Below are 26,626 nucleotides of genomic sequence, written 5' to 3'. Positions count from 1 at the left end.
TCCACGATAGTTTGAGATTTTTTATTGACCGCTAATACGACATGCCTATCTTCTCCCCACTGTTTGGTAATTGGTTCAGCCCGGACTGTTTATTAGAGGTCAGTCATTCGGCTCCACCGGAGGGCACCCCTAATAAGGACATGTACGTAAAATACGGATTAATCGCTGTAGCTTATAGCAAACTATGGCATAAACACACTAAGGAAGATCGAGAAAATCAGTGGCCACAGACGGGATCTTTTGACCCCGCTAAAATGGAAGCGCTAGAAATAGCCCTTCACAAAAAGAAAACTACACTGACTATGCTTGATAGTTTCGGTTTATGGCAAAAAGAAGCAGTTCAACTAAAGAAAAGAGACGAAGCGAGAGTAGATAAGGAACTATGAAAGTCAGCTCACCTAGCTAACAAAAGATTAGAAGAAGATATAAAAGAAAGAGAAAATGCTAGAAAGGAGCGAGAGTCAGAGATTTCGGGTCAATACCCTGTTAGAACGCCCTCGACTCTTTACCCCGAACTACCATCGAAGCAAAGAGTAGATGATGATTTACTATTAGGCCCACTGATCATCTACATGCCACATCATTATGCCCCTACTCATCCTGTAGTACAACATAAAAAATCACAGAACATAACCGAAGGTAGCACCAGTGCCTCGGTCTCCATGGTCTCTGCACCGACCGAGCCTCTCGTGCCTAATGCCTCGTCAAAAGACACGCTAGTAGGAATCGAAGCAAAGGAAAAAGGGCTGCCAAGAGTCCCACGACTGAGTAAGAACGTACGAGCAGGCATCGAGAAAATAGTTAAGACTCTAGTAGATAGAAAGGAAGCAGAAGAGTACATAACCGACATATGCAACTCCTATGTTGACAAACACAAACAACAAAAGCTGCCATTATACTTCTCGATCTCAGTGCCGCGTTCGACACGGTTAACCATGCCATATTATTACATCGTTTGAAGGGCTTGGGCGTGTCGGGCGCGGCCCTGGAATGGCTGGCCTCCTTCCTGGACGAGCGATTCTTCCAGGTGTTTGAGGGCGAGGTAGTCTCCCCTAAGCATCCACTTGGCTGTGGGGTTCCACAGGGCTCCTCCCTGAGCCCCACCCTTTTTAATACCTATATGCAGCCTCTAGAAAAAATAGTCCACCCCTTCGGTGTGCGTATTGTCACCTACGCCGACGATACCCAATTGGTGGTCTCTTTGGACCACATTGAGGGGTCGTCCAGCACCCTAGGCCCTTGTCTAGAGGCTGTTGCTGAGTGGATGCAATCCTCCTGTCTGAAACTCAATGGGGAGAAGACGGAGATTATGTTCCTGGGCAACCCTCCATTGACCACCTTGGACTCCATCTGGCCCACATGTCTCGGTCTCCATCACCCCCCCCCCCCCCTAAGACCCAGATAAAGAGTCTTGGAATCTGGCTCGATAGAGCACTAGACTTCTCGGTCCAAGCCACTAAAACTGCCACGACATGTGTTGGGCTGATGAAAATGCTTCGCAAGGTGCTTCCTCTACTCCCATTCCAGGCGAGGAGAGTCATGGTTCAGGCCCTGATACTCTCCCGCCTGGACTATGGAAATGCGCTATATATTGGAGCTTCGGCAGCAGTGACCCACAGGCTTCAAGTCACTCAGAACTGTGCCACCCGATTATTGTTTAATATTCCTCGCGGGCAGTCAGCCAAGAAAGCCCTAAAAGAACTCCACTGGCTCCCAGTGGCTGCCAGAGCACAGTTCAAGGTGATGTGCATTATGCACAAATCCTTCTACCGAACAGGTCCTACTATCTTGTTCCCCTTAGCTGTGCCCTATGCACCGACCAGAGCCCTTCGCTCTAGTTCACTGCTTCTCGCAACCACAACCAAAGTCAACAAAGCCCGCTGGGGCGGCCGCTCCTTCTTCCATACTTCCGCGAGGCTCTGGAATTCTCTCCCCCTGTTCCTCAGAGAGAATAGTGACCGGATGGCATTCAGGAAAGCCCTGAAAACCCACCTGTTCGCAAAAGCGTACTGATTCACCTCACTGCCTGCTACAGTAATCAGTCAAAGCGCTGCGAGGCCTCCGGGTAGTCTACGCGCTATATAAGTGCAATTTTTCATTTCATTTCACTTTGTCGTATGTCTTTGTTACCGCACTCTCACAGCTTATGAAGAAAAATACAAGAATGTAGGGCCCGACCGACTCATGGCTCTTTATAGGAAAGTGGATAAGGGAGATGAAAATGACTGATGTAGCGGAACTCTTCTCCACACTAGAAGTCTTCCGCCACCTCATAGAACAAGGACGGGTAGTCAAGGACACGACATCTGTAATGGCAGGGCCCCCGATCGAAAAGCTAGATAATATGATGCCAATAAAAGAAGCTGCCCCCTATTGGATCCCCCCTAGAGGACAAGGAAATAACGATGACATAAACCACCAGGACGCGAAAGGGAGGTTGGTCTACAATTGGGTATATCAACCCTGGGATAGACAGGACATTCTAACGTTCTGAAAATCTTTACAGGATTTTCGAAAGAATCCCACCGCGTTTTACACAGAATTAGGTGACATCGATTTATTCTTTGGGCTATTTCTGCCAGCAGATGTGTGGAAACAAATCAGGAAGGTAGACCACTCAGATCTGCTCGGTCATACCTGGGAACAACTCTGTGTGCTGGACAAACAGCGAAACCCTGAAGCTGGTAAAAGCCATATTAGACCTCCCCAACAAAATAGTACAAAAGGTGAAGACTATGATCCTGGAGAAAAAGATAGACTGGTCTATAGTAACCACGTGTAGACAGAAACCACAAGAAGATGTTTCGGAATACTTCTCCCTGTTCGAAACAGTGTTCTCCGATTACAGTGGACAAGACATGTCCACCGCGACCGGACATCACTTATTCGCACAAAATTATGTTAAAGGGCTGTTGCCGGAGGTATCACAGAAGCTGCAGACCAGCGAAAGCAGTTGGGCGGTCTCTAAACCAGCGGCCATCCTCCAGATGGCCTAGTACTACGAACATCAGAAAAATGAAAATGATAGGGCTACCGAAAAGAAAAAGAAAGACTTAAAGGAAAGAGTTATGATTGCACAGCGTCAAGGGTTGAATACAGGAAGGGAGCAATACAAGGGAGGATAACAGCAGAATGGCCCTAGAGCGCAGCCACCCAGAAATAATTCATCGACGCCATATACAGGACGCCAAGACTTAGGATAGGATCAGTGCGCATTTTGTAAGGGGTACGGACACTGGAAGTCTCAATGCCCGATCCGGTTAGGAATTGGTAGGGAAAAAGGGGTGAGAGAAATAGCAAATGGACAGAGAGGAAGGGGACGAGGAAGAGGGTACCTGAATGACGTAAGCGATGAAAGGCCAGGACGAGCGAATACATTTGATCACCCCAGACAGAATCAGTACCAACAGTCAGACTACGACAACACGTACGACTTCGCATAGGACAGCCAATGCCAACAGAGGGATCCAGTCAAGCTCCATGTTGATCAGCAAGGCCCTTATGTTACCGCAAAGGTCCTGGGCACAGAGTCACCATTTCTGGTAGACACGGGACCAACACGTAGTGCACTATCTAAAAGACTGATTCCAAGGGCACCCTTGTCTGGCTCACATGTGACCTCAATAGGATTTTGATGGTACGCCCTCCACCAACCCTTTGTCCAAACCGATCCCTTTTAATCTTGAAAATAACATTATCGACACAACGTTCCTTCTCACCTCCAACACCCCAGACGCCATTATGGGTCTCGATCTATTGAAGCATTTCCGTGCGACTATCAGGTGTTCACCGGACTGGGTACGAGTCATCTTATATGACAACCACCAACATCAGAGAGATAATCCTTCCCAGCCTATGTATCCTATTTCCAAAGCAGACATGTCCCTACTAGACACTCTACCATTACACTTGTGGGCTAGGGCTGACTCAGACGTAGGACGAATGATGATTGACCCAGTACACGTGACAATACGACAAGACGTGACACTACCGAAGGTACCGCAGTACAATTTCTCACCAGAGGGTGAGAGAGCACTGACAGAAATCATACACTCACTTGTAGAAGCAGGGGTGGTAGAAGAGGTAGTGAGCAATGTGTGTAACAGTCCTATTTTGCCGATCATAAAGAGACAGGGAGAAGGAGATGGGAAAGCCTACCGCTTTATTATCAACCTAAGGGAGATAAACAAGATCGTAGCACCTCAGTACCCGGTCGTTTCCGACATCACCACCATTCTGACCCTCATTCCGTCCACTGCTACCACTTTCACCGTCATCGATCTCAAAAACGCATTCTATTCTATACCTATTCACGAGGACAGCCGATATCTTTTCGGATTTACCCTAAGATCCCGCTCATATAGATTTTGTAGAGCACCCCAGGGGTACACAGAAAGCTCGAGCATTTATAGCCAAGCACTCAAAAGACAGTTGGATGCCATACAATTACCAGATGGGGTAGCGCTGATACATTATGTAGACTATATCCTGTTAGCAGCAGACACCACTCCAATAGCTGTTGCTGCCACTATCCAACTACTACATTTCCTTGCTGAGAATGGTCACAAAGTCTCCCGAAAGAAACTGCAGTTCTGCAAACCACAATTGACATACTTAGGTCACCTTTTATCGAAGGAAGGGAGAACACTCACACCTGACAGGATCCAGACCATTCTAGATACTCCTGTTCCCAAGAACCAGAAACAAGTCCGCTCATTGACAGGTCCCACCTCATTTTGTCGACAATGGTTGCCGAACTTTTGCCTCATTGTCAAACCCCTTCTCTCCCTCCTGGCCAAAGACATCCCCTTACCACTCCCTTGGACACCCGAATACCAGTTGGCGTTCAAAGAATTACGAGATGCCCTTTGTTCAGCACCCGTTCTAGGAACACCAGACTACTCCAAACCATTCTCCCTCTACACACACGAAAGGGAGGGATGCGCATTGTCCGTTTTGACACAATCGATCGGCCACAAGCAACGCACCTGTGCGTATTTCTCTGCCACCCTCGACCCAGTAGCCAGAGCACTGCCAGCGTGCTTGCGCGCTGTAGCAGTATCCATACGACAGAGTGAAGGAATAGTGCTCTGCAACCCAATCACAGTGTTAGTGCCTCATGCAGTAGACACACTACTGAACCAGACTAAGACGCAACACTTGACTTGCGCCCGACTGACATGATACGAGTTGACCCTGCTAGCACCACACATCACTCTGAAACGATGCACCACCCTCAATCCCGCCACATTGCTGCCCCTACCAGAAAACAACCCTAGTGTGGCCTCATTGCACGGTTGTGTGACACTGACTGACGAACAGACAAAGAGTAGGGTAGATCTCCGAGACACAGCCTTTCCAGAACCAGATGGGGAACTATGGGTAGATGGTTCATGCATCAAACTCCCCGACTGCACCACCTCGGCAGCATACGCCGTCACCACAGCACGAACAGTTCTAGAAACAGCCCGCATTGCCCAACGATCCGCACAAGCAGCAGAGCTCATTGCCCTCACACAAGCTTGTATTTTAGCAGCAGGCACAACAGTGAACATATACACCGACAGTCAGTACTTCGGGGTAGTTCACAATTTTGGGCTCCTCTGGAGGGAGAGAGGGTTCCTGACTTCGCACGGTACACCCATCCTGCATGGAGATCTAGTCTCCGCCTTGACCGAAGCAGTTCTCCTCCCCCAGCAGCTAGCAGTGATTAAATGCCAAGCACATAAAAAGGTGACAGATCTTATTGGACAGGGAAATGCACTAGCCGACATTACTGCCCGAGCCACAGCCGAGGACCGAACCAAGACACGAATGTATGTGACCAGGTCACAAGCTGAACGATGGACTGACACTAGAACGACTGTAAGAGATATACAAATGACAGGCACTCAAGACTAACTGACTGAGTGGGCACGGGTGGGATTAAAAGACCAGGAAGGCTGCTGGAGGACTAAAGAAGAAAACAAATGACTGTTACCTAATGCATACCCGATCCCCATATTGACCATGGCACATTTACCTGCGCACATAGGATCCGCCCCCATGACCGAACTAATCACCAGGGTATGGCATAATGGCAGGATAGCAGACTCCGCAAAACGCCTAGTACAACAATGCATAGTATGCCTACAACACAACCCAGGGAAGGGGACAGCAGTACCACGGGGAGGATTTGGAGTCCCTGACCATCCCCTCAAAATCCTCCAAATGGATTACATCCAATTAGAAAGGTGCCATGGTCTGAAATATGTCCTAGTTATTGTGTGCGCCTTTAGCAAATGGGTGGAGGCATACCCCACCGCGACAATACCGCCTTAGCTACTGCAAAGGTATTTCTGAAGGAATTCTTCCCTCGATACGGCCTTTATCGAATTTTATGGAGCGACAATGGCCCCCACTTCATAGCAGAAGTAATTCAGAACATTCTAAAGAGGTTGGGGGTAAAACAAAAGATCCATGCCGTCTTCCACCCCCAGTCAGCAGGCCTGGTAGAAAGACACAATGCCACACTAAATTTAAAACTGGCAAAGATAGTTGCCACCACTGGACTGAAATGGCCCGACGCCCTCCCACTGGCATTGCTATCAATGCGCTTGACCCCAACCAAACACCGACTGACCCCGTATGAAGTAGTCTTTGGCAGGCCTATAAACATTTGGGCGGCACCGAAACCAACCTCCATTGATGATGTTCCGGACATATTAATGTCCGATTATCTGTACAAATTGACAAACGAATTAACGCTTATCCACCAACAGGTGCAGCAAGCCATACCAGACGTGTCCAGGGGCCCAGGACATGATATCAAGCCTAGAGATTTCGTGCTGACAAAGAATTTCCAGAGGACGAAGAGTCTGGAACCCAGGTGGACGAGCCCCTGGCAGGTCTTGATCGCCACCCGAACTGCACTTCGAGTGGAAGGAAAGCAAAACTGGCTTCATGCCCATCACTGCCGGAAGATCTCCCCAGCAAACTTTTGAAGACATGGCTCTTTTCCCTGGCTTATTAACTATTATTATATCTCCTTTCTGCTTTGTTGTGGCTATTTGTCTTATCTGCGCCTTGATGCCCCTTAGGGTTAAGTTATGCGCATTATAAGACACCCATTCATTCATTCATTCAGCACTGACAACCTGCGAGGAAGTGGACGTCCAAGAAGAGCTCCTGACGAAAGACCGACCAGCCCTGAGTTGCGACCCACAAACAGAGACACTTGAACTGGCAGAGTATCCCGACCCTACAGTACCATCCAAGAAAGGGTACAACTTGAGATCGACGAAAGGAGGGTGTCTCGACACGCAGGCCACTAACTGAGTCAAAAGTCTCATATCGGTAGCTAACACTACAAATGCTACCAGGAGAAACGCTAGACGAAAGTATGTGGTCCTGTGAGTCATCGAGCCCCTTGAAAGTGATGGAAGAACCCGGACGACCGAAGACTCCAAGACTACCAAAGTTCACAGCACAAAGACAATTGCACTTGTAGCAGCATCTCTTGTCAGTCTCTTGCTAATGGTCACAGTCTGGATCATTGAAGAGAGTGCTCCTGCTTACCGAACAATGTCACCCACCATGCAGCCCACCACTAAGAGAGAACACTATCTGGTGTCACTGTCACCACGCCTCCGAGAATGACGCAAAGAATTCTGGAATAACTCTTTCATCCAACTGTTGCACCAGCACAATCTTGCCGCAAATGTCACGAACTGTTGGGTCTGCGGGCTGCTACCACATGCCACTGAACATTCCATTCCTTTCATCCCTTCACCCTTCTCTGTTCATGGGTCCTGCCTTGCTTGGTTAATGCTCCTGCAAGAGAGCTACAAAGACAATGCTACATCCGATGGGACAATCAAACAATTCTACAACGAGTTCTGGCTGAACAAAACAGGAAGAACGACTGCTCCCTTTTGTCCTCTCACTTTAAATGCAACCTTCCCAATGAACATTCCCGCCAAAGAACGAGTGGAAATGCAAGTGTTCAACAACCCAGCCAGACCAACCTTTTCCTTCTTAAAGAAAAGAACTGCTGCAACCATGACTGTGGCTCTATCTGTGGTGAACGTCTCAGGTCTTGTCTGCATCGAAGGCCATGGAACGAAAATTGTGGGCCACAGCACTTGTCAAATCAGAAGAACTCTGAACACTGCCGACCCCCCTTCATTTGTTGCATCACCCAACATGTACTTCATCTGTGGTACAAAAGCCTACACCTGGCTCCCAAAAGGCTGGGGGGGCACATGCTACATCGCCTTTGTTCTGCCTCCAACCTACACAGCACCTGCAGGGCACCACCGAGAAAGGCGGTCCAAAGACACGGACCAAGTGGACTCTGCTGCATCCCAGTTTCTCGATGCAGCAAAAGGTCTTGTCCCGCTCTGGGGTCCGATGGCAAAAAGTTGGGCCATTCGACACCTGTCTCAAGCAGTAGAGACAACCTTGAACGTCACAGCTGGCATCCTCACCAACAACACTGCTGAGCTTCAGGCGGTCCGCCTGGTGGCTTTACAGAACCGTCTTGTTCTAGAAGTGGTACTAGCGGACCGTAGAGGAGCATGCCGCATCATCGGTGCCAGTTGCTGCACTTTCGTCCCTGATAACTCACCTTCAGTCTACAAGGCAACTGAACATCTTCACAGGCTGGCATCAGAGATCCATCAAGAATCAGAGACTTGGACACTTGGAAGCTGGTTTTGGGGCATATTAAAAGAATGGGTGTGGAAAATACTGATGGTCCTCTTGGTTCCAATTTTCGTAATATGTGGCTGCTGTCTGGGGATACACTGCATACCACCCTCGTGTTTTCTGTGTCTGAACTCTCTGTGCCCTAAGACTGTAGATACTGGTATAGAACGAATGAACACGATGTATGACACAGAAATACAAAACATCATGGGGATTGAAGTAGAATAGCAAGATGTCTTGAGGAATGTTCAAAGGGGCGACTGTGGAAAAATAATCGACAGACATGAACATCGCCGGCGCCATCTTGCTTAGCGAGAGCCACTGCGTGCACGTAAGCGGCACCCATTTTAGACATCGCGGCCATTTCATGCCCTGCTAGTCACCTATTTTTCACCCTGACCTCGCAATCATCCCCAACACCCTGACTAAGCATGACCAAGCGTACTGGGGTTGTAAAACCTTGTCCTCGTGACAAAGCCCCGGAGCAACTTCCCGCCCTAAATCCGTTTGTCCTTTCATCCTCCGCACACGAGCAAGCCCTTCTGATAACCCCCTGACCACACCTGGCTGCTCAATCCGGTCCCAAGCACTAAACCAACCCTTGCGGAAATAGTTTATTGACAGAAGCGCCTGATCTAATCAATAGCGCTAACTGTTAGATATGACCGATCCCACGCATTTGCAAATCCTGTCGGAATGTCCAGCTGCGAGATAGCGATCATTTGTTAGATCCGGGTGGGGGGCGATAACTGTTGGGTCTGTGTGGGAAACTGCTGGGGGCGGGAATTCCGAGGATGTTTGACCACCAATAAACTGATGCAAAATGTGTATAAAAGACCGAGCAGCGGAGAAGTGGTGAGAACACCTCCCGAAGACATTCCGTGTGTCCGAATTGATGTGTACTCCTCTGGAGCAATAAACCTGTTCTTGCCTTCCAGTTCCCAGCGCCTGCCTCTTTATTTTGGTAACTAATATTGAAGTGAATTAGAGGCGTCTTGCGCCGAGCAGCTTTATTATTCGTTAAAGAGTGGCTGCTTTTTCACACTAGGATCCAATGATCTCTATCACATGCCACCTATGGAATTTCTTTTTAGTTGCAACAAATACTTTTTTCATCACAGACCACTCAGACTCACAGAACCCATGAGTACAATTCACTGACATCGCAGAGACACGGACTCATCCCAAAGATTCAGCTGCACTGCCAGGACTCCTCACTGACCATGCCATGTTTTCTCGCTCACTCTTCGAGTGAAGAAGATTAGGTAGCCTTTTAAATGAATCACTGGCAACCACCACTATTCCAATGTCATCTAACCTCCCAACCCTGTCATTGCACATTAAGCACAGCAAAAGTGTAGAGCCAATATTCTGACCGGCTGTGGCCTCCACCTGTTTATTGAACTTGTCTCTGTCCTCGACCGTATAGATATAACCAATTCACGATTCTAGTCAAAACCCACAGACAACCTGTTTCCATCTGATCCTGACATATACATGGTAGTTAACATTCCCCCTGGGCTGCTGCCTCAAACCCCCATCTCCCGGTGGAAACTCTGCTGACTCCCTCCCTGAACCCAATACATAATGACCACACTCCATTCTCAAACAGCACATCCTGTGACCTTTTCAACATCACTCTCAAACATACCTTACCTCACACTACTTACTATGTACCTGTATTCCCCTTTCCTTACAACCACAACACTTCAAAATCAAAACTAAAATGAGAGCGCCTCAACGCAAGCAGCTCAAGAACAAGACAACCACAAACCAGGAACATTAGAAATTAACCCTTCCACCATCAGTCACCTTTCACGAGCTAAATCCTCAGACTTTCAAATCCTCACCAGGTCAGTACAGCTACATCCAACATGGCTTGAACGCATCATCTGTAACTTCTGATCCCACCATGCTCAGTTATCGGTGACCCTTCATTATCAGCTACAAAACTTTCCTCAAAAATACCCACTATAGGAGTCGCCTTGACTACACTAATATCTGTGCCTTTTCCACAGTATTAATAAACGACGAACCCACTCATCTGTATTCTTACATTGTACCACACCATCTCCCATTGAACTCAATGTAGTTCCACATGCCGCCAATCCGTCTTGCACTCTATCAGACCCTTACTGCCGTCAGCTCATTAAACTTCTCGTTCTAATGTCCAACATCCTTCTTGGCACCTGTCCTACTTGTTTCAAATCTGCAGCTCTTCTACAAATTCTCCAAAAGCAAATTCGACAACCTTACAGCGCCCTCTAAGTTCTGCCCGTTGTCACTTCTGCCTTTACACTCCAAGGTACTGGAATGACTGGTCTTCATGCTCACACTATCTCGAAAGTGCTTAATTCCATCTAGGAAGGTTTCCGTATCCTCTAACCAATGGAAACTGCACTTTCACATGTACCTAACTTCATCCCTCTTTCATCTTCACACTCGTCGTCCTATCTGTCGCATTTGGCACAGTTCAACATCCCACACAATCCTGTTGTAACTAGACATGGCTGGCCTCATACAATTCATGCTGCTCGTTTTCAGTCACTTGAGACTGCAAGACCTCAACTGATTACAATAAGGGCCATAAACTGTAAGAGCAGTGGCATCTAACGACAATTATTTAGAACAGTTAAAAGAAACTAAATACAACTACCTACAGAGGTATGAGTGGGAAGCTATGCTTCAAAACAATGAGAAATTTCAATAACTATGTGCTAGTATTAAGTAAATTACTGAGACAATCCTAATCAACTCTGAGTTCATAATTGAGAAACTGGAACAGCCACAGTCACGTACATTATGATTGTGAAATAAAACAAGGTACATCTGCACTTCTAAATGGCCCCCAAGAATAGTACCTGCTGGTACTTGTTCTGCATCTCCTTTAAATCCATCTCGGTCTTCATGTGGCTGTCTTTCACTTTCTGCAGCTCCTCCACCTTGGTCTGCATCACCTCATCCTGTCGTGTCACCTGGAGCAGTGGCTTTACCTGCGATAGAGAGACGGCATTAGGTTTACCACAAATGGCTTTCGATGGGGCATTTAAAATTAAGTAGAAAAGGAGCTTGGTATTACAACTCTATCTTGAGCTTCATTTCAAACAAGCCTAGGTACGTGAAACCAAAGTTTCAAAACTCAAACAAGGTCAACCTAAAAATGACCTGAGGAATGAGGTCATCTGCACTATTTCACCCACAGCATCAGGGATCCCAAAATTCTGTGCAATAAGGGGAACACAAAAGGTTTCTGTTTCAAATGATAATGATGTCGCAACCCACATGTGTTGTGGTCTTCTTTCTGCAAGTGACTTTTCCTGTACATGCCCAAACCAATGAATATATCCATGTATTTGAGCAGCATGTCATACTTCTCCCTTTACCTTGGTAGCATGTCTCTGGTTCAGTTTTATTGGACAGGGACACCGATTACAATTTAACACTAAGCAATATTATCACACTTTTCTCATGCAATGTATATTCTATTCAATCTCTAGCAACATCACTTGCTTCATTGACACACAGTTATGCATATTAATCAGCAGCGCTACTGATTTAGGCTTTTTCTGCTTGAATTAATAGGATGTATTTATTAGCTGAACCAAAATACAAGCTTTAGAACACATAGCTAACATCCAGCGGGTTACCTTGGTGAAGAGCCGCCACCACTGCCAGTGCCTCAACTTGAGGTAGGCGGCACAGTTGCGCTGCATCACTTTCAGGGCGCTCATCTGCTGCTGTTTTTTCTGGAAAGACCTAGAAAAGTAAAGGACAATAGAATGTAAACAAATATTTCTTTATTGAAAGTTAGAAACTGGCTCCAAAGATGTGCCAACAGTCCCATCACCTATGTCACACAGGGACCCCAAGTGTAGCTTCATAATGTAACCCATTTTCTTTTCAAATTCAGAAAAGTGAAAGCTTCTAAGAAATTGAGAAACTCTATGACAGACTGGCTATGGGTCTGTCCAGTCATTCACATTTCAAGGCTATGAGTGTTGCCTAAATCTACTCGGCTTTAAGGGGTACTGAGATATCATATGCCACCCTCTGTTTAGATACAAAAAATGATCAAGTCAAAATGTACCTTTCATGACCTTAGGATTCAGGTATGCTACCCATCAGTGTGCAATTCATGTGCTAAACGTGTTCCTGATTAGGCTGCCCCAGGGCCTACCTAGTCTGCACATTCATTTCCACCTTTTAATTAAGAACCAGAACAAATCTGCCTCTGGGTCTTAATTAAGAGGAGTCAAGACATGTCTTGCAACTGTGAACTGCCCACCAACATACCATGTTTCTTCCCATTCAACGTTCAAGCTGCATAACAACCCTCAACTTAGAGGGCTTGTTACTCTTACAATTGATTCAAGAAGGAAGAACCTTTCCCGCAAATCTCTGTGAGCATGATCTTAACATAATACCACCTTTACTAGTCACATCCTAGTTCTGCAGGGTTAAATCATAAGTAAACCAGGGAACCTACATCAACTGGGAAGGTTCTGAGCATATGGGATATGGACGAATCAGAATGCTTACTTCCTGGCCAGATATCCCCTGGCTGCTGCCTGGAACAGTACAATGATGTCTGTGATCTTCAGATCTCGCTCCTCTTCCAGGTGTGCAAGAACTCCAGCCCGGAAGAATATTTTACTCTGTCCAATCCTGTACAGATTAGGATCCAGCTCCAGAGCTTTGATCTGCAAAGATGGCAACATAAGCAAACGGATTAATAAGTGCAAAGTACATCCAACATATTTCTAGTTGAATATCAACCAAAATATTGCCGAAACCTGTGTACACAAACTTGAAGATCAGCATATCAATTTTGCAGTGCCAATCAGGTCATGTCTTGACAAGTAATAAAAATTAAGAAAACGGTCAGGGCACTGAAGATATGTGAGGGCATTTATCTTGATATGGAAGCTAACTCACCATTAGGGCACAGGCCTGCTTCCCATCCATGAAGCCTTTAGGAATGGCATTAGGTGTCAAAATTTCATACCTGTAATTGAAAAAAGGAGGTGTCAGGTACTGTTAAGTTATTCGCGTTTGCAGTGAGCAGCATCAGCCCTGGAGAGACACCATTGTGCTAGACTGGAGTGCACAAATCGTCCACACCCAGGATAATCTTCCCAGAAGCATGGAGGACTGGACTCTGGAGATATATGCATTAACAGTCTTTCACAGATGCCTATCCCTTCTGATATCCAGCTCTGAGAACCTCTGAAGAACGCAAAGCCCATTCTCGTCGATCTACATGATCTAGAAGATGGTTCGGCGTTGAAGGAAATACAGTGGCAGGTTCCAAACCTTTACAGGCTCAATGATAATGCAAGATGGGGAGCAGGCCGGTTGTTCATGGATTCAGAGGGAATTCCCACGTGGGGGGATTACAGGCAAGTCATTTTTCCTTCTGTGTAATGCGGTTCGGTCTAATATTTCAAAGCAGTGGAACAGAAGGGCAATCTACATTATGCCCACCCCTGGAGGACTGTTCGAAAGATGTGGGCGAAGAAACAAAAGGAATTTCAGATTAAATGAAGTAATGTTTGACAAATGCTTATGCCAATCTCAAGGTTGCTGATTTGCGAATTTCCTGGAAACAGAACATTTCACATCAAGGCAGGAGTTGTGCATGTGCAGAATGTGCCGCCTTAGGATTTCCCGAAAATGGTCTGTTTGACTTTTAGTAATGCAATTATACATACTTATACATCTAACTATGGTCTGCTTATGGGAAGCCACCAAGTATGGACCGCTTCATAATTTACAAATAGTTGTTTGTTTTTTCTAACGGCTTCAGTTTTGTCCAAGTTGGATTTAAGAGCCCGTTTCACACCTAAGGGATAGAGTTATGTTCAGTAAATGTAGGCTAAAATAAACTATTCTATCACACATACTGGACAGCAAATTTGGCTTGAAAGAATAAGAAGACAGATGAATTAGATCAGAGTGCCACCACTGTCAATGCCAGTCCAGAGCAGAGAGGGTCATTCTCCTCTTATACTGAATCATATAGATGAGGACTCTGAGAAGCAGATGAATCGTAGGAAAGGCCAGTCTATAACAATTGCCCCTTAATAGGAGGTCTGAGAACCTGGAGATAAAGTCTGGCATGTTGTTTTTCAAAGCAGAAAAGGCAAGTTTCGAGTAGTGCCCTATTCTTGAAATATGTCTTTTAGGACACATTCGTCTAGCAACGACTTGTGCTGCTCTCGAAAAGGTCTTCAGAGCTAAACATTTTCCATTCCAGTAGGCCTGGATGATAAATCAATGTTAAAGAAATGAGGATACCAAAATGGAAGGGAGAAAGGACTTCAGAGCAAGAAGAAAAACACTCAGTTCTAGTATGTTGATAGGTACAGTTTCATGCATCAGTAACCATCTCCCACAAAGTAGACACATCTATGTAACCTCTCCAGTCTTCCAGTGATGTGTTAGTTACAACTAAAACAGCAATGTAATCTTACTGAGGGACGGATGTGGCCATCAGAAAGAGAATGTTCAAATCTATAGATGACAGTCTTTACTATGAAGGAGACACTTGTACAGTGTTCCGTTGACCTTCAGATTCTATCAACAGAGTAGAGAAATAATCTTCATGCCCTGGGGAGCTTTGTTGCAAAGTTAGCTTTCACAAATTAGTTGTCCAGATATGGTTGGATAAATATCCACTTCTTTTATAGAAGTGCTGCTGCCACTGCCATACACTTTGAAAATACTCTTGGTGCTTACTACAAGCCTAACTGATTATGTAATATTGACAATTACAGTGACCCACAAATATCGGAGAAACTTTCAATATGATTTTTAGATGGGGATGTGAACATTGCCATCTTGTAACATAACAAAACGTGTATTTGTAAAATGCATGTTCACCGCAACGGGTATCTTACTGAATAACAGTTGTTTATTGTTACCCAACTTAATGATACACATGTTATCAACCTTAGAAGGATAAAAAGCTGAGTGAACCCATCGGGGTTTGAACCTGTGATCATGAGGTCAAACACAGGCCCCTAAAGTGGATGCTTTAGTCCACTAAGCTACCAGACCTGGCTAAAATGTAGGTCATTTGACAGCACCCCATCTCCCTAGTGAATATTGGAGAAATTCTGATTAAGTGCCAACACTTTTCCCCTTGTGATCCATATGGCATATTTGAGGTGCAACACTGGATGAAACTGCAGACTCTTGCACCTTTTCTGGACCACCAAGAAATAATAATAATACTGAGTTTTATAAAGCGCGAGCGGCTACCTCCAGAGGAAGTGTCCCGGCGCTCGGTGGGCAGTAAGGGGCAACAAATAGGAGTTAAAAATTATTGCGTGAAAAGCCAAGTTTTCAGTAATCTCCTAAAACTAGGTTCAGAGGATGCCTGTTGTAATTCAGGCGGCAAAGTGTTCCAAAGAAGTGCCGTGCTTGCGGAAAAAGTTCTGCCACCCAAGTGAACCCTTTTCACTCGAGGGACGCACAGATGAACCTGGCAGTTAGATCGAAGGAGTCTAGCCTGGGAGTATCTAGGCAATCGTATTTTTAAATAGTTCGGGCAGGTACCGTGTAGGGCTCTATAGGCCAGAGTAAGAGCCTTAAATTTTATCCGGCTGGCCACCGGCAGCCAGTGTAGCATGCGTAGGTGTGGAGAGATGTGGTGTTTAAAAGGAACGTGCCTTAACAATCTCACAGCCGAATTTTGGACAGTTTGCAGCCTTTGTATTAGAAATTTCGGGAGGCCTAAATAGAGGCCATTGGCGTAATCAAGCCTCGAGGTGACCATGGCATGAATAACCGTCTTTCGGCAACCCTCCGGAAGCAATTGAAGAAATCTCCGAAGGTTCCTAAGTTTGCTTAGGCAACCTCCAGCAACCTGCTGTATGTGAGGGGCAAAAGATAGGCCATCATCCCATGTAACCCCCAGGTTTTTTGCCTTTGAGCTAGAGAGCGGTGCTGGGCCCATCTCAGACGGCCACCAAAACTCGGCAGGAGGGTGGTCACCTTTCCCAAAAAAGATAACCTCAGTTTTTCCCGTGTTCAATTTCAGTTTGTTGGTATTCATCCAGCAAGCCACATCGCGAAGGCAGCCCTTGAAATTAGCAAAGGCAGCCTCCGAAACTTCAGAGTATGGGAAAACCAATTGGGTGTCATCAGCGTAGGAAATTGCAGTGACTCCCCAATTGGCAATCAGCGTGAACAGCGGAGCCAAATAAATATTAAAAAGCAACGGGCTGAGAGCCGACCCCTGTGGGACCCCGCAGTTCAGTCTCCTGGATTTAGACGAGAAGGTGCCCAAGGCCACCTTCTGAGATCTGTCAGACAGATACGAATGAAGCCAACCAAGTGCCTGATCCTGGAGGCCGATCTCTGCCAAACGTTGTACCAACCTGTCGTGATCTACTGTATCAAAGGCGGCCGATAGATCCAGGAGCACCAGCATTGCCGATGCTCCTGAATCCAGCGACCACCTAACTGACTCGGCAATCTCGATCAGGGCGGTCTCGGTACTAAAACCGGATCTAAAACCTGATTGAGTTTCATGGAGCACATTGCTGTCTTCCGTGAATTTGTTTAGTTGCCGCTGAATTAGTTTTTCTAACATTTTGCCCGGAGTCACCAGTAGTGAGATGGGGCGAAGATTGCTCAAGTCCTCTGGAGCACCGTTCGGCTTTTTTTTCAGTGGGAGGATGGTGGCCTGCTTCCAACTCTCCGGAAACACACTGGAAGAGATGGACGTATTCCATATGTGTTGGAGAGCGGGCGCAATGAATTCCGCCATCAAGCTCCAAGGTTTTGGTGGGCAGGGATCATCTGGGGAGCCTGATTTACACCTATTTAACTCCTGTATGACGGCCTCCAGTGGGACAGGTTGGAATTGGCATAAGGTCATTTGGGAAACCCTAGTCTCCACTGAGTCTGACTTAACAGTGCGACCAGCTGGGGTAAAAGTGCCAAACACTTTCAAAATTTTGATCTCAAAATATTCTGAGATATTGTCGCATAGTTTGTCTGACGGGTACATTCCCAATTTTGGGACATTCTCAAAAGGTCTCATATGAAGGGGAGTCTTTATTACAGATGTCAGATATTTCCAGTGCAATGGTCTATGGTATGGCAAGCAGAGAATGATGGAATCTGAATTTGTAATCAGACTTCGGAATGTTCAGCACCCAAAAGTCTCTTGTGATACTCTATCAAGCAGGAACATGTTTGGAAGGGTTTCTCCACCAGAGAGGTGTCCGGTGCCAGCAGAGATGGGGTGTCAATGTTTTTCCAATGGAGCCTTTAACTCTGCTGCAGACGGCTGTTGAGAGCATTTGTTGTTTTGAGACTTTTGTTTTTGAATATATGTTTTTGTTGCAGTTGTTCTTGATTCTGCAGCTGTTACTATTACCTATTCCTAAAAAGGATATACATTTTTTTGTTCTGAACCATATGCTTTGAATTGAGACTTTGATAAATAAATTTCAAATTTCTTGATCGTTTGACCTCAAAGTTTCTGCTTATGTGCTTGTATGCTGGGATTCCTAGTCTGTGTGCGGTTTAAAGAGCAAGGATCAAGAGAAAGGCATTTCAAGGATATTTTGGTGACTACAAGGAGTCTTTAACTTTAGTCGTAATCATGATGTAGGTCTTATGGTGAGGCCATGGCAAATGTCTTGAGTGGCCAAATCAGTTGGACCCTTCACTGCCTTGATGGTTAGAACAGACCGCTTTGCTATCTACCCCAGGAAGCCATCAGAAAGACATTCCAGAGAATCCAACAACTATCTGTTGTAGCGGCCAATACAGTACTGGAACTTGCCAATCTTAATGCCTAATATCATGCAGACCTCCCTATGTACTGCATTCATCCATTTGCTTTATTGTTCCTGAGGAGCAGGAGACATAGATCCACAGGCAGTCTAGTGCATTTAGATGCAGACAATTGGAGCATCTGGAGGTATCTACAGAAGAATAATGGATCAGAATCTAGAAGTCTGTACTACTTCACCTGTCATCTATTCATAGGTTTGTTGACAAGGCTATCATAAGTCTAGTCTGTGGTTTGAACCGGAAGGTCTAAAAAGTAATTGGAACTTTCCATATGCCTCAATATTAAGCTTCCTCGCAGCTCTTTTAACAACCTCATGGAAGGAAACAACGCCATTCTCCTCCACCAGTGAAATCCTACGAGGAGGTTAATCTGGAGACCTGGCAGGCAGCACACTCATATCTGAAGAGGAGGAAGGCCTGCTGGAAGAAGTATGTGACCTGGATCTTCGGGACTCCCCGTCCTTGAATGACAAGAATGTCAATCCTTTTCCTTTCTTTTACTCGCCGATTCATCTAGAATGATAATAGTAATTACATCTCATCCTTGGAACGTCCTTTTCATGTCTTCAAGGAGAAACAGTGCAGAGAATTAAAGTAGTATGAGGCAACAGAGGCGTCAGAGTGATGTGAGGGGCATGGTTGTTGGAGGCAATGCCTTACAAAAAGCTGGACCCTCATGACCTCTGAGTTCTTGGGAGTCGCCTCCACCGCTGAAGCTGAGAGGAGATCTTTGCTAGAGGGTTACAGCTCCGGAGGAGAGTAAAATACACCTACATTATCTGATCTTAATACTAGAGGTCGCCGCTGCATTTGGCTTCTCGGGGTCACCGCCCCAATAGGAAATCTCTCAGACTCCAATACCCTGAACTTAAAAAAGACATTAATGAGAAAGAAATATCAGAAGCCAGGGGCGAGGTTCCTGACACCATCGATGATGAATGACCATCTTGACACTGAATTCCTCACTGTTGAGGACAATGCTTTAATGTAGATTGCCTCGACAAAGACTGGGTGTGCAAATATCAGTGACTACGCCCGTGGCCCCAAAAGGTGCCAAACCTGGTCAGACCAGGGGCAGAAGAAGACAGTGATAATTCCTATACCACTCTGGAGCTGGTGGACAAGGAAGCTGAACAGCCTAATTCTCCCAGCTGCCCCCTGAGATTAACTCTTTTCCTGTCCCTGATAAGGCATCTCAAAGCATATTTTACACACCCTTCGTGTTCTTACTTCCAGGGGTTCTTTTCTAGAGAAAAAAACCCCCCAAAAAATGGCATGCTAGCTCCAAAAACTAGAAGTGAGGAGAAGCACTTCAGGGAAACAGGCATTTACTTTCAAAAACGAATATGGGAGTTTAAAAGTGTTGAGTGAAGCAAATTGACCCATAATAATTAAAGCTTTGCAGCCAAAATAAGTCTTAAAAAGACAGCAGTGTTTGGTAATCATTCTTAGGTTAGGTGCAAGCTCATTGCGTGCTCACCCCCGTATCACAGTCCTGAGGAAGACCCCCCCACCTAAGGTGTTAATGGTGTCGAAACGTCGTCACTTCTCTTTGAGCCAGCCTAAAAGCAACGGAGATTGTTCTACTGTGTTTTCCTGTTTAGCATGACTGTTATAATGTATGCAGAAATGTGTGTACTTGTGGCGAAATAACAAGCCTAATTTTGATGCTAATTGTGAATCAGTAATCTGCACAATTACTTTACCTTTCCATATCACTTGATCCTCACGTAAATCACCAACTCTTCCTACAAACCCTTCTCTTCCTTTTCTTCCAGGTACTTTGTGTACAAATTTTACGATATTATCTATATATTTCAGAATGGGACGGTGTGATTAAATAACACTGCTCCATTATTTATTCAACGTAGTCCTTCTTTCTTCTTACGTTGCTCAATGTATGTTTACTGTGGTTGTTGGTAAAATATTGTCTACTTGGACCACCCTATACTGTACCATTGCAGCATGATGGGAGCCTTGGAATCCCATCAAGGTACAGCGTCAATTAGCAAAGTTGAAGTCAACCTATTAGAGGCTACGGTTTCCCTAATTCTATTTTTGAAAGGTGCAATCCAACAGTGTTTTCAGGAAAATACAACATGCTGTCTATTTGGTTTTCTTTTTTCAAAGCTAAACATTATACTATAGAAAAGGTTGCTTCTTCTATGTAAAAATATCTCGACAAAGTTATGTTTCAGAGATCCTGAACATGCCTAGAGATAATGTACTGTTTATAGCTATCAGGGAAAGCTTGAGATGGGTTCAAGGTAATGCAAAAACAGACTTCTCATGGAGTGAGGAAGAGAACAAATATATTCGGAGTCAATTCTTAAAAATGCTTAAATGCACCCTTGCTTGTTAGAAAATAATTATTATAATAATGAGAGCATGTCTACATATTATCCTGTAATGTATCATTCATGCCATGTAAATCAATGTATGTGTATTTCATGGAACGTTATTTCATACATACACATTTATTTGGTTCTGAGGCGTGTAATGGGATGTGGGTTGCAGTAGCTAATGCTTCAGATTGCTACTAATTACCTGTTCTAAGCAAGAGATGCAGAACCACTTAATTATTTACTATGTGGCATCTAGTAGTCAATGTGGAAGAGTAATGTAATGATTACTGCGATGCTTTTATGCCTTTCTGCTTTGTATTTGATAGCAATGCCTTATCCTTTACATTTTATTCTATGACATGTGTTTGTCTAGAGTTTAAAGAAATCTAGAAATCTGAACTGGAGGAGAGCATGGGGGGCGGAAGGAGAGCATGGGGGAGAGACAGAAGAACATAGCTTAAGAGAAAGGGAGACTGGAAGGTAAGAAGACACTAAGAAGGTTTTGTAGCACTGTTCAAACGTACGATGCGAGCACAGCGGCTAGTTTTTGACGTGACTACAATGGAGTGTTGTGCATGGGGGAAGGCATTAATAAAAGTTGATGTAGGCTGTGTCAAACATTTGGTTGAGTGGACAGTGAAGATGAGATGAGGTTAAAAGTTGTGGGCCAGATAGTTCACGATACAAAAATATGTGCAGAACCCCCATGTTTGATATATGGAATGAACAGTGAGAGGATGATACAATAGGGAGGAAGCGTGGTAGACTTTGAGTTGGCTCTCTGTTACGTCATGGTGGTTGAATCAATAGTTGTATTTATAAATTTAGCAATCTTCTATAGCCCGTCTGCACCAGTAGAACAACAAGTTACATAAGAAAGGCAACAAGAAACAACTGCAGTCATGGGGAGTCAGAGAAAGGACAGAAAAATACCCCTGCTCCAACAAACAGAAAGTTAGCATAAAAACGGAGAGAAGGCTTTCAATGGAAACTAAGGCTTAATACAGAAATGAAAACACAAATTCAAAATAAAAAAAAACACTAGCATTCGTAAAACTATTTCAAGAGTGCCCTCAACATAATTTTACATAAACTAACAATGTGATGAAAAAGGCCACCTCCACATTAAGGAGGAGTTTTAAAACTCGATCAACAAAGGGAGAGACAGGGTTCAAGGGCACTCTTAGTCCCCAATCAATAGATACAAAAACAAAGGAAGAGTGTCCGTCAGTAAGGCGTGAGTGTGATCGAGATAGCACGTATTAATATGAGGCCAGCTGTAGTTGGTCAGAAGGCTGGGCTAACTTTCAAGAAAAAACTCATTATTTCTTCAAGAAACCCTCACTCACCCTAGTGGTGACATGCTTCATCATCGGGTCCACTAGGGAGATCGAGTACCTCCCGAGTGTGCTACGACGCCAGGAGACTGCGGAGCAGGTTGTTGTGAGAGTGAATGTGAAAAAAAGGGTGTAGTTAAAAATGTCAGCGGTTGTCCCAAAAAATCATTTATTCGCTGGTCAACTTGACATATTAAAAGTAAAAGCTATGTGCAGGGAAACTATCCACAAGAAATACAGGTGTTTCCCTGTTAGGGGAAGGTCAACATGTTTCTGCCCTTTAAGTGTGTGAGTTTACAGGGCTTTCGTCAGGACCAGTAAGTGGGTGTTACCTCAACAGGTATAGGCGCGCTAAGGCCTACCCTGCTGTAGGTTGTGAAAGTTAAAAACAGTGGCACTATGTGTAAAAATAAGTGCGTGAAAATACAAACCAAAAGGCTTGGGGATTTGCCTCTATTGCGAGGAGCCCAGAAGTCTGCAGGTAGGTAAAAGACAGACAGACAAACAAAACACAAAACAAAAAAATGAGCAAATGGTCATTAATGATCATGGTTTGATGCCATGCAACTTAAGGTGTGGCGTGATACGTGCTAACAGACCTATCAATGGCCGTGGTCGGGGGGGATCACGTTGTAGAGTGGAAGTTGTGCCCAAGACCCTTGGTGATGGGCCTCAACTAGGGCCAGGGTAGTGTGACCTGGCGCAGTAAAAATAATGAGGTAATGCAACGGGGGCTTGCAGTGCTAAGTCCGTCCGTGTGGGAAACCAGGTAGGCTGCCCATAATAGTAACATTACCTATGGTAAGAGTACGGAGAAATATTCCCCGAAGAGTGATGTAATAAAACAAAGCTACGTAATAGTAATGCGCAGCCCTGCTGGCCGTGAATTAGAGAGCTTAAAGTGGCACACTAATTGAGAATATCGGTGGCAGAGTCCTCACTTGTATTCAGTATGAACCACGCCCCATAGATTCAGAGGGGGGGTGGGAGCGACAATGGCACACCCTGTCAGGGTAAAAACAAAAACACACACAAAGGAGAGTTCAAGGAGAGTAGGCAGAAGCTCACACACAAACACTTAGCTTGTTAAGATGTCAGGTCGCTTGTACATACGCCCGCAACGCTCAGCGCCCTCTCGGCACCTAGCTGTCCCCGCTGGATCTCGTGGATCACGAGCGAGGAACAAGCCCGGCGCTAAGAGAGGGAGGCGTCGGGACGTCGTCCAATCACGAGCGTTGACTAGAACGAGGCTTGGGAAGCAAGCCTCGCGTCGTCGCGTGCAGATCACTGTCGCACGCCGTATCAAAAACGAGGCTTGGAATGCACATTGGGTGCGCATGCGCGCACATGAACAGAGTTGGAACCAGATCGAGGCTTGGCACGCAAGCTGCCGACCGGGATACTAAAAGAGGCTTGGCACGCAAGCAAAAGGACGGACCGGCTGAATGGGTCATAAAGCAGAAGTCCGCTATGATAAGGTGTTAAAAATCACGCTAAAATAAATTGACACTGTGGGTGGGTATAGGTTCATTGACAGTTAGGAGAAATACCAAACAAGGTGTTGGAGTACCCACCATCAGAGATATAATTAGAGGGTGAAAAAGTTATGCTCAGTCATATTTGTGTACTGTGGGTTGTAACACGGGGGTACATTTATTCAATATGAACGGCACACATAACGATAGTGGTGAGTACCCACCATCATAGATGATATTTGCAAGGGTTACTCTTGTGATCTATGGTATTGGTATACTGAGGACTGTAGCAAAAAGAGCGATATCATCAGTAAAGAGCATACATCATGGGCAGTGCCCTGAATTGGGGAGTAGGACAATATTAATGTTTGAGAACGCTGGCCCAAGGTATTTGGTCATTTAGACCTTGATTGTGTGTGTTGAGTCTGTAGACCCAGCGCTGCTCTTTTTCAAACAGGATATTCTCTCTGTTCCTGGAGTTGTTGACCTGTTCTATTACTGTCCAGGTCATATCATTGGGGGTATGATTTACCTGCAGAAAATGCTCGCTGAGTTTGGTCGTTACTTTCTTGCAGCGAACATTGCTGCGATGTTCGCCAATGCGGGTCCTCACTTTCCGAGTTGTCATGCCCACATATCTCTTGGCACACGGGCAAGTAATCAGATAAATAACATGAGTGGAATTGCAGTTGGTATGGGACATTTGCGTCCATACTTTACCCGGTTCCAAATTTAACTGTTTAGTGTGGGTGGTTAAATGACAGACACTGCAGTCGGTGCATGGGAAGTGTCCGGTAACGGGGGGTAAATTCCATGGTTCAGTAACAGATCTGATAAGTGGTGATGGACATGCTAAGGGCCTTGTATGTACCAGGGCATCCTTAATACTCCTGCCCTTTTTGAAAGAGAACAATGGTTTTTCCCAATTGCCAATGCTACTGGTGATAATTCTCCAATTTTTGTTTATTGACTTTTTTACATTGTCTGATAGTGTGCTATATGTTGTAACACACGTCAAAGGGACCTCTGTGTCGATTTTTTCGTTCTCTTCCAGAAGGGCTTCCCGGGGTTGGTTCCGGGCCCTAGTCTGTCCTTTGTTGAGGATGCCTTGTGGGTAGCCTCTTTGTTTCAGTTTGACAGTTAGGTCCTCTGCCTGTGTCTTGTAGTCAGTAGTGCTACTGCAATTCCTTCTAAGGCGGAGATATTGCCCGTAGGGCAGGTTCTCGCGTAGTGGTCTTGGATGGAAGCTACTGAATTGTAGAAGGTTGTTCCTTGCTGTTGGTTTGTGATGGGTCACAGTAGTGAGAGCTGTCCCATTGATCCTTATCACCACGTCCAAGAAAACTATTGATTCTTTGCTGTAGTTGTTTGTGAATTTTAAATAGGGGTCAAGAGTGTTGACCCAGCTTAGGAATTCAATAAGACTGTTTTCAGTGCCCGTCCATAGTATGAGAATATCATCTATGTACCTCTTCCATAAGCCTATGGAAGAGGCGAAAGGGTTGGAAGGGGGCAGGATGTGTTTAGTCTCAAAATCGTACACGTACAGCCCCGCTACGCTTGGAGCGAAGGTGCTGCCCATAGAGGTCCATGATGTATGCTCTTTACTGATGATATCGCTCTTTTTGCTACAGTCCTCAGTATACCAATACCATAGATCACAAGAGTAACCCTTGCAAATATCATCTATGATGGTGGGTACTCACCACTATCGTTATGTGTGCCGTTCATATTGAATAAATGTACCCCCGTGTTACAACCCACAGTACACAAATATGACTGAGCATAACTTTTTCACCCTCTAATTATATCTCTGATGGTGGGTACTCCAACACCTTGTTTGGTATTTCTCCTAACTGTCAATGAACCTATACCCACCCACAGTGTCAATTTATTTTAGCGTGATTTTTAACACCTTATCATAGCGGACTTCTGCTTTATGACCCATTCAGCCGGTCCGTCCTTTTGCTTGCGTGCCAAGCCTCTTTTAGTATCCCGGTCGGCAGCTTGCGTGCCAAGCCTCGATCTGGTTCCAACTCTGTTCATGTGCGCGCATGCGCACCCAATGTGCATTCCAAGCCTCGTTTTTGATACGGCGTGCGACAGTGATCTGCACGCGACGACGCGAGGCTTGCTTCCCAAGCCTCGTTCTAGTCAACGCTCGTGATTGGACGACGTCCCGACGCCTCCCTCTCTTAGCGCCGGGCTTGTTCCTCGCTCGTGATCCACGAGATCCAGCGGGGACAGCTAGGTGCCGAGAGGGCGCTGAGCGTTGCGGGCGTATGTACAAGCGACCTGACATCTTAACAAGCTAAGTGTTTGTGTGTGAGCTTCTGCCTACTCTCCTTGAACTCTCCTTTGTGTGTGTTTTTGTTTTTACCCTGACAGGGTGTGCCATTGTCGCTCCCACCCCCCCTCTGAATCTATGGGGCGTGGTTCATACTGAATACAAGTGAGGACTCTGCCACCGATATTCTCAATTAGTGTGCCACTTTAAGCTCTCTAATTCACGGCCAGCAGGGCTGCGCATTACTATTACGTAGCTTTGTTTTATTACATCACTCTTCGGGGAATATTTCTCCGTACTCTTACCATAGGTAATGTTACTATTATGGGCAGCCTACCTGGTTTCCCACACGGACGGACTTAGCACTGCAAGCCCCCGTTGCATTACCTCATTATTTTTACTGCGCCAGGTCACACTACCCTGGCCCTAGTTGAGGCCCATCACCAAGGGTCTTGGGCACAACTTCCACTCTACAACGTGATCCCCCCCGACCACGGCCATTGATAGGTCTGTTAGCACGTATCACGCCACACCTTAAGTTGCATGGCATCAAACCATGATCATTAATGACCATTTGCTCATTTTTGTGTTTTGTGTTTTGTTTGTCTGTCTGTCTTTTACCTACCTGCAGACTTCTGGGCTCCTCGCAATAGAGGCAAATCCCCAAGCCTTTTGGTTTGT

At 45.5% G+C, this 26,626-nt stretch overlaps 1 protein-coding gene across 3 annotated transcripts in view; it reads right to left on the bottom strand.

Annotated features, from left to right (window-relative positions):
• The window catches only part of LOC144770399 (uncharacterized), a 643,183-nt gene that overhangs the window by 140,255 nt on the left and 476,302 nt on the right, over window positions 1-26,626 (bottom strand). For all 3 annotated transcript variants that reach the window (XM_078654899.1, XM_078654900.1, XM_078654898.1), the window contains exons 19-22: window positions 13,624-13,693; window positions 13,228-13,388; window positions 12,336-12,444; window positions 11,550-11,681 (exon numbers count right to left, since the gene is read on the bottom strand). In XM_078654899.1, coding sequence (XP_078511025.1) covers window positions 11,550-11,681; window positions 12,336-12,444; window positions 13,228-13,388; window positions 13,624-13,693 — 472 coding nt within the window. The remainder of the gene's footprint in view (window positions 1-11,549; window positions 11,682-12,335; window positions 12,445-13,227; window positions 13,389-13,623; window positions 13,694-26,626) is intronic.

The sequence above is a fragment of the Lissotriton helveticus genome, chromosome 7 (assembly GCF_964261635.1).
Source record: "Lissotriton helveticus chromosome 7, aLisHel1.1, whole genome shotgun sequence".
In the NCBI taxonomy this organism is placed as follows: Eukaryota; Metazoa; Chordata; class Amphibia; order Caudata; family Salamandridae; genus Lissotriton; species Lissotriton helveticus.
The sequence above is the reverse complement of the archived record's forward strand: the minus strand, read 5'-3'. Positions and strand labels throughout refer to the sequence as shown.